At 46.9% G+C, this 14470-nt stretch overlaps 1 protein-coding gene across 1 annotated transcript in view; it reads left to right on the top strand.

The window, feature by feature from the left end:
* SFXN2 (sideroflexin 2) overlaps nt 1–14470 on the top strand; it is a 24450-nt gene that overhangs the window by 4101 nt on the left and 5879 nt on the right. The window contains exons 2-10 of the mRNA XM_037739485.1: nt 7097–7282; nt 7471–7641; nt 8928–9026; nt 9799–9874; nt 10230–10315; nt 11905–11965; nt 12333–12399; nt 13037–13086; nt 13416–13465. Of these exons, the coding sequence (XP_037595413.1) occupies nt 7097–7282; nt 7471–7641; nt 8928–9026; nt 9799–9874; nt 10230–10315; nt 11905–11965; nt 12333–12399; nt 13037–13086; nt 13416–13465 (846 nt within the window). The remainder of the gene's footprint in view (nt 1–7096; nt 7283–7470; nt 7642–8927; nt 9027–9798; nt 9875–10229; nt 10316–11904; nt 11966–12332; nt 12400–13036; nt 13087–13415; nt 13466–14470) is intronic.

Below are 14470 nucleotides of genomic sequence, written 5' to 3'. Positions count from 1 at the left end.
GTTAGAATCAAACTGTTATTTTTATTTTTTTCGAGATGGGGTCTTGCTCTGTTACCAAGGTGGAGTGCAGTGGCTGGATCTCAGCTCACTGCAACCTCCACCTCCTGGGTTCAAGCAATTCTGCCTCAGCCTCCTGAGTAGCTGGGACTACAGGCATGTACCACCACACCCAGGTAATTTTTGTATTTTTAGTAGAGACTGGATTTCATCATGTTGGCCAGGCTGGTTTTGAACTCCTGACCTCAGGTGATCTGTCTGCCTCGGCCTCCCAAAGTGCGGGGATTACAGGTGTGAGCCACTGTGTCCCCCCTCGGCTTCTTAAATGTCCTGATTTTTCAGGGTTTGTCTTCAGCTCTCTCCTCTTCCCATTCTATGTGTTCTCACTGGAAAACTTTATCATAAATCACCTCAGTGCTGCTGACTCTGTTTTTTCCTTCTAGCTCTGACCTCTGTGTTTTCTTTCAAGCCTGAGTACCCACAGGCTGGTGGACTTCTTATTCAGCAAATACTTGAATATTGTGCTAGGCACTGGGGTGACACTGGTGAGCAAAATGAACATACCACCGCACTTCGCAGGTGAATTATTTCAGTTAGTTAAAGTGGTATTTTCTTTTTTATTTATATATTTTATATGTATATATCTTTTTGTTTTTTCCATTATCAAATCAGTGGTATTGCATAAAGTGGCATTTTCAAGAAAAAGACAAAATAATCTAATAGTAGAAGTTATAGAAGTAAATCTGAAAATTATCTGTATGAAAATATAAAAGGACAAATAGGTATTATTTAGTGAAGAGAGGAAGGACTAGCTTTTGAGTATGGTGTTTGGAAAGGACCTGCAACAAGAAGCAGCCTATTGCATTTAAGAAAATACCCTGGCCAAAAAAAAAAAAAAAAAGAAAAAAGAAAAGAAAAGAAAATCTCCTGGCAGGACCAGGGGTGCTGGTTCACACCTGTAATCCCAGCACTTTGGGAGGCTGAGGCAGGCAGATCCCTTGAGCTCAGGAGTTGAGACCAACCTGGGCAACATAGGGAGAACCCTGTCTCTACAAAAAAAAATACAAAAATTAGCCAGGAATGGTGGCACAGGTCTGTGGTCCCAGCTAGTGGTCCCAGCTACTTGGGAGACTGAGGTCAGAGGATCGTTTGAGCCTGGGAGGTGGAGGTTAGATTAGTGAGCCATGATCATACCATTGTACTCCAGCCTGGGCAACAGAGCAAGACCCTATCTCAAAAAAAAAAAAAAAAAAAAAAAAAATCCCATGGCCCTTGAAACTCAACATGCAGAAATCAAGCTTACTATTTATATTTTCTCTCTCAAATCCAAATATTCTGTGTTCTCTCTGTTAGCACCTATCACCCAACTCAAAAACCCTGGGTATCACTCTGAATATTTGTCATGTGTCAACTTGCTAAGCTAAACAAGACTCCCGGGATTCCCTCTCTAGTATAGCTCCAGTTATAATGGCTACTGGGAGCACACACACACCATCTTCCAGCTCTTCAGACAAACAGTAATTTAGGTGCTGCTGTGAGGGGATTTTGCAGACGTAATTAAATTCCTCAATTGTTTGCTTTAAGTTACTCAAAAGGGAGAGTATCCTGGGTGGCTTGACCTAATCATGTGGAAGGCCTTTATAGGAGGGCTAGGCCACCCGTGAACCCCCTCTGAGGTTCCGGACTCTGAACCCTTACCCGAGTTGCTCCCTTTCCCCGGCATGGTTTGTTGCTGGCTGCCTGCCCTGCTGACTTCAGGATTGTCTAGCCAACAGCCACAGTTGGGTGAGCCAATAAGCTAATTCCTTGTGATAAATCAATGTCTATATATATTTTTTTTTTGAGACGGAGTTTCGCTTTTGTTACCCAGGCTGGAGTGCAATGGCGCGATCTCGGCTCACCGCAACCTCCGCCTCCTGGGTTCAAGCAATTCTCCTGCCTCAGCCTCCTGAGTAGCTGGGACTACAGGCACGCGCCACCATGCCCAGCTAATTTTTTTTTTTGTAGTTTTAGTAGAGACGGGGTTTCACCATGTTGACCAGGATGGTCTCGACCTCTTGACCTCGTGATCCACCTGCCTCGGCCTCCCAAAGTGCTGGGATTACAGGCTTGAGCCACCGCGCCCGGCCCTTCAATGTCTATATTTTATCAATGTTATATTATGTCAGTATTATATATATTTAGGCCAGGAGTGATGGTTCATGCCTATAATCCTAGCACTTACGGAGGCTGAGATGGGAGGATTCCTGGAGCCCAGGAATGTGAGATTACAGTGAGCTGTGATTGCACCACTCCACTCCACCCTGGGCAACAGGGCGAGACCCTGCCTAAAAAAAGAAAAAAATTTGGGAGGCTGGGGGGTAAAAAATAAAGAAAAAAGAAAAAAATTTATAAAATTTATAAAGATATATCAATGTATATTTATAATTTATAAAGTTATATGTTTATAAATATATAAAACATATATATTTATATATACATAAATATATGTTTATAATATTTATATATAAAAATTTATATAGCTATATATTATATTTAAACATAAATAATCCATATATCTGTATAAATTTTATATATAAATATTATAAACATTTATATAATTATATATTGATATATCTGTACATTTTATATATTTATAAACTATAATATAGTATACAAATATGTTTGTAAAATATACAACATATATATGTGTGTGATATATATGTATAGGCCGGGTGCAGTGGCTCACACCCGTAATCCTGGCACTTTGGGAGGCTGAGGCAGGCAGATAGCTTCAGCCCAGGGGTTAAAGGAACCCCATGTTGCCCCATGTTTCGTTTTGGTATCTCCCTATCTGTCTGTCTGTCTGTCCTTCTGCCTTAATCTACTGATTCTGCTTTTCTGGTTGAACCCTGACTGATACAATGTTCCTCTTATACCTGTTGCTTAGCAGATCCTACAATTCCACCTCTTGAAAAGATTCTCCCCCTTTTGATCTCTCCTCTGAGTGCCCGTGGGTTCATCTGAGCCCCACGTCTTCTTGCCTGGATTACTGGGGTTCCCTTCCAGCTGGTCTCCCTGCATCCTGTGAGGTGCGGCCACACCCTGTTTATTCTCACGACTACCCAGTTTGTTCTTGGTAAACTACATATTTGATCTTGTCTCTTTTCTTCTTAAAATCTTTCAATGATTTCCTGAAGTTTTCAGGCAAAAATGTAAAAGCCTCAGCTTTTTTTGTATGACTCCATTTTCTCTCCTCTCCTAGCATATCAATTACACTTCTTTTGAAAACCTTTTTAGTGGTTACCCTGGAGTTTGCAATATACATTTATGACTAATCCAAATCCACTTTCAAGTAATACTATACCACTGCATGGAGTCTGCAAGTACCTTAGAATGGAGTCCTCCCAATTCCCCCCTTCTGTCCTTGATATTACTGTGTCATGTTATTTCTCTGATCTATAAACTATAATCACCAAATACATTGTTGCTATTATTAATTTAAACAAGTGTGTCTGTTTGTTAACTGTTAACAAGTCAGAATAAGACAAAGATTTTTATTTATTTATTTATGTTTGTTTGTTGTTTTTTTTTTTTTTTTTTTCGGAGACAGGGTTTTTCTCTTTTGTTTATTTTTTTTTTTTTTTTTTTTCGGAGACAGGGTCTCACTCTGTCGTCCAGGCTAGGGTGCAGTGGCACGATCATAGCTCACTGCAGGCTTAGCCTTAGCTTCCCAGGCTCAAGCAATACCCCCACCTCAGCCTCCCAAGTAGCTGGGAACACAGCACATGCCACCATGCCTGGCTATCTTTTTTTCTTTTTTAATTTGTGTAGAGACAGCGTTTCACTCTGTTGCCCAGACTGGTCTCAAACTCCTAGGCTCAAGCGATCCTCCTTCCTTGGCCTGCCAAAATGCCGGGATTATAGGTGTGAACCATTGCACCTGACCAGGTTATTTCATCACCCATGTACTAAGTTTAGTACCCATTAAATATTTTTTCTTGTAAGTCAGGTGTGCCAGTGACAAATGTCCTCAGTTTTGTTTGTCCAAGAAAGTTTATTTATTTACTTCTTCATTTTATTTTCTTTTATTTTTTGTAGACAGGGTCTTACTCTGTCACCCAGGCTAGAGTGCAGTGGTTCAATCTCAGCTCACTGCAACCTCTGCCTCCTGGGCTCAAGCATTCCACCCACATCAGCCTCTGCAGTAGCTGGGACTACAGGTGTGCACCACCTCGCCCAGCTAATTTTTCTGTTTTCTGGTAGAAAAAAATATAAAATGGGGTTTCACCATGTTGGCCAAGCTGGTCTTGAACTCTTGACCTCAGGTGGTCTTCCTGCTTCGGCCTCCCAAAGTGCTGAGATTACAGATGTGAGCCACCACACCAGCCAACCAGAAATGTTTTAAGGGATATAAAGCAGTTAGTACTTGAGATGGTTCTTCTATGAGATATGGGATAGGTGGAAATGGGTAAAGATTGACAGAATCAGATGGTATGCATCCCCAAATAGTAATTCTAACGATCCAGGAAGACCAGTCAACATTCCCACACCATCCCTACCACCGTGGACTCAGTGTTCCTCAATGAGAGACAGAATTTGTGGGTGGAGGATCTGAGTCCAAGCCCTTATATTAGAATAATTGCATTAATATTATTTGTTTCTTTAACTGTAGGTTCAGGGGTATATGTGCAAGTTTGTTACATAGGTAAACTTGTGTACAGATTATTTCATCACCCAGGTACTAAGTTTAGTACCCATTAGTTATTTTTTCTGATCCTCTCCCTCCTCCCACCCTCCACCCTCAAGTGAGCCCCAGTGTCTGTTGCTCCCCTCTTTGTGTCCATGTGTTCTCATCATTTAGCTCCCTCTTATAAGTGAGAACATGTGATATTTGGTTTTCTGTTCCTGGATTAGTTTTCTAAGGATAATGGCCTCCAGCTTCATCCATGTCCCTGCAAAGGATGGGATCTCGTTCTTTTTTCATGGCTGCATAGTATTCCACAGTGTACGTGTACCACATTTTCTTTATCCAATCTGCCATGGATGGGCCTTTAGCATTTGGACAGTTTCTGTTGACACATGTTCAAGCTCACTAATGCTTTCCCTGGCCATGTCCAGTCTACTGATGAATCTATCTAAGGCTTTCCTCATCTCTGTTACAGTATTTTTGATTTCCAATATCTCCTTTTGATTCTTAAGAGTTTCCATCACTGCTTACGTTATTCGCCTGTTCTTGTATGTTGCCCACTTTCCCTTCAGAGTCCTTATTAACCAGAGCATATTAACCATAGTTTTTAAAATTTATTTATTTTAACCATAATTATTTTAAATTCCTGGTCTGATAAGTCCAAAATCTCATATATAAATCTGGTTCTGATGCTTGGCCTGTTTCTTCAAACTGTTTTTTCCTTTTTCTTTTTAGTATGCCTTGTAATTTTTCACTGAAAGCTGGACATGATATACCGTTGAGAGGAACTGAGGGATGAGGTTTTGTTTATCTGGCCAGGAGTTAGGCTGTGTTTACTGTTTGCTGTAGCTATAGGTATAAAGGCTAAATTTTCCTCTGGTGTCTTTGTTCTTGTCTCCCCTGCTGTGTATGGGTCTCTAGAGACTTTTTAAATAGGGCCTAAGACTTGTTCCTTTTTTTGTTACAATCCTTGTAGTGATGCAGGTGCCCTGCTGGTGCAGTGGTGAGGTGAGGGAATGGAGGGATCTACAGTTCTGTGATGAGGTCTCAGTCTCCTGGTGACCTGGTGGCCCTGAACCTTCACAAGAGCTTCTCAGCCTCCCCTTGTCCTCTTGAGGTGAGGCAGGAAGGCAAGAGGTGGCTGGAGTTCCCTTCTCCCAAGTCAGTTAAGCTCTGGTAAAACCCAAGGTGGTTAGGCTCTGGTAAAATAGTTTCCCTTAAGGGTAAACCTTGTTAAGAAGAAGAAAGGGGCTGGGCATGATAGTGCATGCCTGTAGTCCCAGCTACTTGCCAGGCTGAGGTTGGAGGATTGCTTGAGCCCAGGAGTTCGAGACTGCAGCGAGCTATAATTATACCTGTCAATTGCCATTGCACTCCAGCCTGGGTAACATAATGTGACTCTGTCTCTAAATCTTAAAATAGGCCGAATGCACCAGCTCACACCTGTAATCCCAGCACTTTGGGAAACTGAGGCAGAAAGATTGCTTGAGCCCAAGAGTTTGAAACCAGCCTGGGCAACATAGTGAGGTGCTGTCTCTACAAAAAAATACAAAAATTAGCCAGGCATCGTGGTGTGTGCCTGTAGTCCCAGTTACTCAGGAGGCTGAGGCGGGAGGATCCATGAACCCAGGAGGTTATAGTTGCATTGAGCGATGATCGCACCACTGCACTCCAGAATAAGACCATGTCTCAGAAAAGGTAAAATAAAATTTAAAAAAAGAAGAAGAACAAAGGGCTTTGGGTGGTTTTTCTTTTTCTTTCTTTTTTTTTTTTTTTTTTTTTTCCCAACCTAGAGTCTTGTTCTGTCATCCAGGCTGCAGTACAGTGGTGCAATCTTGGCTCACTGCAACGTCCACCTCCCAGGTTCAAGCAATTCTCCTGCCTCAGCCTCCCAAGTAGGTGGGATTACAGGATCCCTCTACCGGGCTCAGTTAATTTTTGTATTTTTAGTAGAGACAGGGTTTCACCATGTTGTTGGCCAGGCTGGTCTCGAACTCCTGATCTCGTGATCTGCCTGCCTTGGCCTCCCAAAGTGCTGGGATTATAGATGTGAACCACCACACCTGGCCGGTGTTTTTCGAAATGGCTACTTTCCCATCTCCCTGCCAGAAGTACCTGAGAATATTATATACTACTTAATGGTTAGGCTTTTGTTCCCAGAGCTCCCCAAGCACACGCACTGTACTGTCACTTTTCCAGTCCCTCCTGCAGTATGGTCAAGCACAGAGCTGGCCACCAGCAGGCCCTCAGGAAATGCATGTTGGTGCCCAGTTGCTCAATCTGGTGACCATTCACTGGGGCCCTCAAGGTGGAGTCAGATAATGCTCAGGAGCTAAGGAGATCAAGCAGTCTGCAACAGTAGGAGGTGGTCAGGTCCTCTGCGGTGGGCTTTGATTTAGGAGACAGTCCTCGTCTTCCTCTGTCCCTTAGGTCCACAGTTTTATGTGTAAGCAAGATGGAGGCTGACCTGTCTGGCTTTAATATTGATGTCCCCCGCTGGGACCAGCGCACCTTCCTGGGGAGAGTGAAGCACTTCCTGAACATCACGGACCCCCGCACTGTCTTCGTATCCGAGCGGGAGCTCGACTGGGCCAAGGTGATGGTGGAGAAGAGCAGGTGAGTGGTCAGGGGAAGGGGCTAGAGGCAGTAGAGTGACATTGATGGGGTTCTCTTGGGAGGGGGTGGAAACTGAAGGTGAACAAATAGGCATATCTTGGGGCTGGGGGCTGGGAGAAACCAGAGCAGGGAGACTGGGAGACATTGATCAGGCAGGATGGTGACTCCCTGCTGTCCTTGGGTGGCAGGATGGGGATTGTGCCCCCGGGCACCCAAGTGGAGCAGCTGCTGTATGCCAAGAAGCTTTATGACTCGGCCTTTCACCCTGACACTGGGGAGAAGATGAACATCATTGGGCGCATGTCCTTCCAGCTCCCTGGCGGCATGATCATCACGGGCTTTATGCTCCAGTTCTACAGGTAGGACCTGGGGGCAGGGCCATGGGAGGTACATCTGCCTGGATCTGCTAGCCAGGAAGCCAGACTATGATAACAATAATAGTCCTCTTGATTGGTCACTTACCAGATAATCAGGCACTACGCTACGTTCTTTGCATGTATTGCTTCATTTAACCCTCTCAGCAACCCTACCCTATAGGTACTGTTATCATTTCCATTTTATCGATGACGAACTAGAGTTCTAGAGAGGCTGAGGAACTTGTCCAAGTTTAAACAGGCAGGAAATATGGGTGCCTGGATTTTAACTGAGGCAGTCCTCTGTAGAACCCTCAACAAAAAAGCTACCCCAATTCCCTCTTTACAAAGTACTTATTCCACAATGATTTTAATTATGTAACACCTAAATAAAACAATAGGAAGCCCTTTTCTTAGCTTGGTTGGGGAGAGAAGAGACTGGCTCTGTAGCTGCTGGATGTGTGACTCTTCTTCCCACCTCTTCCTTCCTCCCCTGTGTTTCCAACCCCATTCATTGGTTGGTTCAGCTATTGAGCTGGGCTTTGGGCTGGGTGTTGGGAATATGAAGACTTCAGTAACTCCCCATCCCCCACCCCCACCCCATCAATGAGCTCTCAGTTTTGTTGAGGAGATCAAGAAGTAAACAGTTACAGTACAGCTTGGTAAGTGGTAGGTTGGAGGAAGAACATGGGATTGTGGGAGCAGGGAGCACGGAGTGACTTACTCTGTCTCAGGAGGGGCAGGGGAAGGGTCAGGAAAGTTCCAAGGAGGAAGTGATCTCTCAACGGAGCAGGATTCAGCCATGTATAGAAGGAGGAGGAGGAGATATTTGAGGCAGAGGGCCCAGCATGCACAAAAGCCCAGGTGCATAAAACAGTATGGGAACAGGCTGAGCATTGTGGCTCATGCTTGTAATCCCAGCACTTTGGGAGGTCAAGACAGGTGGATCATCTGAGATCAGGAGTTCAAGACCAGCCTGACCAATATAGTAAAACCCCATCTCTACTAAAAATAAAAAAATTAGCCAGGCATGGTGGTACACGCCTGTGGTCCTAGCTACTTGGGGGACTGAGACAGGAGAATTGCTTAAACCCAGGAGGCGGAGGTTGCAGTGAGCCAAGATTGCACCACTGCACTCCAGCCTGTGTGGCAGAGCGAGACTCTGTCTCAAAAGAAAAAAACAGTATGGGAACAGTGTGGGGACCTGCAGATCATGTGCTTTGACTAGCATACTCTCAGGACTCCCTGCCATGTGACTTCTCTCTGCCTCTCCTGGCCTCCCTCACTGGTAGGACGATGCCGGCGGTGATCTTCTGGCAGTGGGTGAACCAGTCCTTCAATGCCTTAGTCAACTATACCAACAGGAATGCGGCTTCCCCCACATCAATCAGGTAGGAGACCTGAGCCCCAGGCTGTCCTTGTGCCCCTCCACGAACAGCCTTTCTAAAGGGTTCTGGGCTGTCAGTTCTCCCTGGGTAGCGCCTACACTGAGCAGGTAACCAAGTTACCCTTTCCCAGGATTTTGAAGTATTTTCTCAGGCCAAGTACGAGTGGAGCTTCTTCTTAGACCAATTCCAAATTTGTTCATTCATTCATTCTACAAATATTTCTTCTTGAGTGTGTGTTATGTGCTGGGGATGTGCATGGTTCTAGGTGCTGGGATACATTGTTAAGATGTGTGGTTGGGCTAGGGCGCAGTGGCTCATGCCTGTAACCCTAGCACCTTGGGAGGCCAAGGCAGGCTGATTGCCTAAGATCAGTCTCAAAAAACACCAGCCAAACAAACAAAAACACCCAGAAAACCAGAGTTGCAAGGCAGGGAACAGCAGAGGTCTGTGTAGTTAGGCCACTTAGAGCAGTCTCTTCTGTGGAGATGACATTTCAGCTGTGTCCTGAAGGATGAGGGTTGAACCATCTATGAGCCCAGGGAACACCTCCCGACATAGGGAGCAGCCGTGTGCAGAGGCTCCGCGGCAGGAAGCACTGAAAGAAGGCTAAGGGGGCTGGGGTACTGTGAGCAGCAGGGAGAGGGTCACAAGATAAGGCTGGGGACATTCTGTGTGGTTTTCAGGCGTGAAGCCAGCCGACTTTCTCCTTCAAGCCCGTGGTCTGGCCCTCAGCCGGCAGGGCTCCCCACTCCCAAGCATCTCTCTCCTCCCCCAGGCAGATGGCCCTTTCTTACTTCACAGCCACAACCACTGCTGTGGCCACGGCAGTGGGCATGAACATGTTGACAAAGGTACGGTCTGGGGCTGCTGCAGCAGAGTGGCCACGAGGGGGCAGCAGAGTTCTAGGAAAAACATCCTTCGCCCGGAGACAGTTCCCCAGGCTGGGTGAATTGGGGCTGGGTGAATTGGGGCTGGGTGAATTGGGGATGGCTAGAGCCTCGCCTGCCAAGTGATGAGAAATACACCAGGGCCGTCCCCAGGTTGGTTCCTCTTGGGCCTTTGAGGGCGTGTGGGGTTCCCAGACTGGGTGTCTGGATGTGTGGCAGTAGCAAGGTCTAATTTTCTTTTTTGTGTTGTAGTCCTTCAGCCCCCTCCCCTCCCATCTTCCAGCGCATCTGAACAACTACTGTTCCCTTCCCCCAACAGAGAGCGCCACCTTTGGTGGGCCGCTGGGTGCCCTTTGCTGCAGTGGCTGCTGCTAACTGTGTCAATATCCCCATGATGCGACAGCAGTGAGTACAGGCCCTTTTTTCTCCCTACAAACCATGAGATTTGCAGAAAAGGGTCAAGAAACCAAGGCAGTGGGTGGCTTCTGGGGACTTCAGTGGGCATGGGGAGGGCTGCTGGGCTGAGCCTCTGAAGAGCACTGGGATTGGCTGTTCCCGTGGTGATGGCCCCAGGAGGTAGGTGACTTCGGGTTAGGCTGTGTGTTGAGTGCCGTGGGAGTCCTCTCCTGGGTGATATGGGATGGGAAACACCAGGTGGACCTGTGGAATTTTATGCTGGATCCTGTCCTTTTGGACCTGTGTTACAATTGTGAACTCCTACTTCCCAAGTCCTGGGGATGCCATACAGAATGAAATGTAGCAGGCTGAGGTGCTAAAGATAGCACAGAACCCATGCGCTTTGAAAGAAACCAGAAGAGTAGACAGAAGTTTTCCAGGCACCCAGCTGTAAGTTTGTCAGCAGAAAAGGTAAAGGATAAACTCACTGTGTCTCTCAGTTCTTATTTCTTGACTAGAGAAATTTCTCTGTTATGAGGTTTTAATGATGTAATATATGTAAAACACTCAACACAGCACCTGGAACGTAATGGATGCTACATAAGTGTTCACTGCTGTTTCTACCATTGGCACCATCACCAATATCTACAAGCCACATTTTCTTGGGAATACCAGCAAATGGAAAATGTTCACACTAGCCTTTGTACAAGGAGCACTACCAGAATAGTCATGCACAGATACTGCCCTGCTCATCTTCCCTTTCCCATCCAGTGGCCCTTTCCTGACAGGAGAATGAGTCCCAGCCACCTACCAGAGCTTGGGTTGAGTGCTGTCAAGAACTGGCCTGAGAAGAATAGCTGGGGTGTGCTGGGTGCGCTGGCTGATGCCTGTAATCCCAGCACTTTGGGAGGCCAAGGCGGGAGGATCACTTGAGGCCAGGAGTTTGAGACCAGCTTGACCAACATGGTGAAACCCCATCTCTACTAAAAATATAAAAATTAGTCAGGCATGGTAACACACACCTGTAATCCTAGCTACTGGGGAGGCTGAGGCAGGAAAATCACATGAACCCAGGAGGTGGAGGTTACAGTGAGCCAAGATCACGCTACTAAACTCCAGCCTGTGTGACAGAGTGAGACTCTGTCTCAAAAAAAAAAAAAAAAAAGAATAGCTAGGATAGTTACTGCTTGTGGAGTGACCACTCTGTGTCACGTGCTGGACCAAGCTCTTCACAGCCATGATCTCATTTAATGCTCACCAGGTTCTGTAAAGTGGGTGCGAGGACGATCTTTATTTTGCAGATAAGCACAACTGAGGTTTTGGGAGAGTTAAAGACTGTGCTTAAGGTCACACACTTCCCCTGCAGTTTCCGGGCTCAACCCAGACAGTCCGGGCCCAGGGCCAGTGCTCTTAGCCACTGCCCTAGATCACTCCTAAGATATTGCTCGTTGGAGTGCAGAAGGAAGGTCAAAGACCCAGGCTACAGGAGGTGGCTTCCTGGAGCTTAAGTGGCCTGGCCTTGGTCCCCTGGAATGTTATGTGGCTGGCGGGCTTCCATCACCCCTTTCCCAAGTCCAGCAACTCCTATCTGTGTTTAGGGAGCTCATCCAGGGAATCTGCGTGAAGGACAGGAATCAAAATGAGATTGGTCATTCCCGGGTAAGCAGAGGCCTCCCTTTGGGGTGGGAGGAGGGAATTCCCTCTCAGACCCTGTCCCCTCCTTAGTGGTCAGAGTGGGCACCATTATAGGATTGATAAGCCCTCTCTGACTCCATCATCACTTCCTATCACATTTTCCCATGTTTCTCTGTGTAGAACAGGCCCCTTCTGTCCTTTCTCCATCATTTCTGGTCCATAAAAGTATGGCTAGGTGGGAGGGGATTAAGTGAGGGCACTCAGCCCCTGGAGGGTCCATCCCTTCCCCTTTGCCATCTCAGACTTGGCTGTGACTCTGACTCGGCCCCCTGGTGCAGCCCATGTACCCTGAATACATCATTCCTGACAACTTACTCTTTTCTGCCCTCAGAGAGCTGCAGCCATAGGCATCACCCAAGTAGTTATTTCTCGGATCACCATGGCAGCTCCTGGCATGAGTAAGATGGGAAGCCCTTCCATCCTGGGGAACTCTGCAACAGGGTGGAGATCTCAGCCACACTCAACTTTTGGATGGGAGGTGGGGCCCACCCTCTACAGCCATGCTTCTCAAACTGCTTTGCTTGATTACTGCAAGCCTAGAAGAACCACACTAGTTCCCAGAACATCAGCTCAGCCAAGGTATGGGGTAGAAAGTTATTTTCACTTTACTAATGCTTGTCAAACACTTGTGCTTAATGTATAGACACAGTGTGGGGTGCTTGGAAGAGCGGTAGAGAAAATAAATTCCCTGCCTTGGTTTGCTTCCAGGAGGGAGCGTATTGCAAAATTTGTTCATGTGACTGTACATATACATTTTTGAGTTTTGAGAAGGAGGCTTTGGACTTAGTAGCACATGTTCTCCTGTTACTGCAAGTGTGCAGGTTGAGAAGCTTGGAAGCACTGTTCTTCGGGGACTTTGGGGAGAGAGGTTGGGGGTGGCCATGCCTACTTAGTCTTCTGTTCTGCCTATTGGTAAGTATTTTCTGGAGCTTCTGTGGAAGGAGAGGGAATCACTTGGTTCCTGGTCTGACTGCAGAAGGAGTCCTGGGGAGAGCCTCCCAGCCCTCTCCTCAGCTTTTCCCCCATCTCTTCCAGTCTTGCTGCCAGTTATCATGGAAAGGCTTGAGAAATTGCACTTCATGCAGGTATGTAGGGTTTGCCTTGGCATTTTCCCTGCCCAGAGTGCCTTCAGCCATATCTGTCCCTGGGGACACCTGACCCCCCCACCCATCCTTTCCTTTAGTTACCATTCTGTCATCTCACCCAAGCCCCTGCCAGTCCCCACTGGCCTCCTGTTTAGACATCACGGCCAGCTTCCTGACCTGGTCTGCAAAGAACAAGGCCTTCTCTGACGGCCAGGGGGTCCTTGCCTGTGGGTTTTTCTGGCTGGCTGATCCATGGCAGAGCAGGCACGGGGTTCACCTGAAGGTATAGAAGTCACATGTGGATCTGTCTTTTATTGGTTTTTATACAGAAAGTCAAGGTCCTGCACGCCCCGTTACAGGTCATGCTCTGTGGGTGCTTGTAAGTATCATGTTTTGATGGTTTGGGTTCTGTGTGGCTGGAGCACTTAAGATGTATCTTCCTGGCTGGCCCATGTTGGAGAACATGTACTCCTTTACCTGGCTTTAAAAGTGGTCAAGCTCAGCTTTCCATCTGAAAGCTCTCACCGCCTCTTTCATGAGGGCATCAGGCTGGCTAGACTTTATGTACATGTCCATGTGGAAAGTCCAGTGCTGAGGTGCCCTCCCATCCCAGGGTCTCTCCTTTGATCTTAAATCTGGAGCCGTTTTTTTTTTTTTTTTTTTTGCCCAGGCTGGAGTGCAGTAGTGCAATCTTGGCTTACTGCAACCTCGGCCTCCTGGGTACATGCAATTCTCCTGCCTCAGCCTCCCAAGTAGCTGGGACTACAGACATGTGCCATCTTGCCCGGCTAATTTTTGTATTTTTAGTGGAGATGAGGTTTCACCATGTTGGTCAGGCTGGTCTTGAACTCCTGAGCTCAGGTGATCCACCAGCCTCAGCCTCCCAAAGTGCTGGGATTACAGGTGTGAGCCACCATGCTCGGCCTTTTTCTTTTTTTTCGGATGGAGTCTCGCTCTGTCGCTCAGGCTGGAGTACAGTGGTGTGATCTCGGCTCACTACAACCTCCGCCTCCCAGGTTTAAGTGATTCTTCTGCCTCAGACTCCTGAGTAGCTGGGACTACAGGTGCATACCACCACACCTGGCTAATTTTTGTATTTTTAGTAGAGACGGAGTTTCACCATGTTGGCCAGGCTGGTCTCAATCTCTCAACCTCATGATCTGCCCACCTCGGCCTCCCAAAATGCTGGGTTTACAGGCGTGAGCCACCACATCTGGTAATCTGGAGCAGTTTTACAGAAGAGACAAGAATGAGGAGACATAGGCTGGGCGTGGTGGCTCACGCCTGTAATCCCAGCACTTTGGGAGGCCAAGGCGGGTGGATCACGAGGTCAAGAGAGCGAGACCATCCTGGTCAACATGGTGAAACCCCGTCTCTACTAAAA

The sequence above is a fragment of the Cebus imitator genome, unplaced genomic scaffold, assembly GCF_001604975.1.
Source record: "Cebus imitator isolate Cc_AM_T3 unplaced genomic scaffold, Cebus_imitator-1.0 Scaffold71, whole genome shotgun sequence".
NCBI classification, from domain to species: Eukaryota; Metazoa; Chordata; class Mammalia; order Primates; family Cebidae; genus Cebus; species Cebus imitator.
Note: the sequence above shows the minus strand (reverse complement) of the source record. Positions and strands in the feature narration are given on the sequence as shown.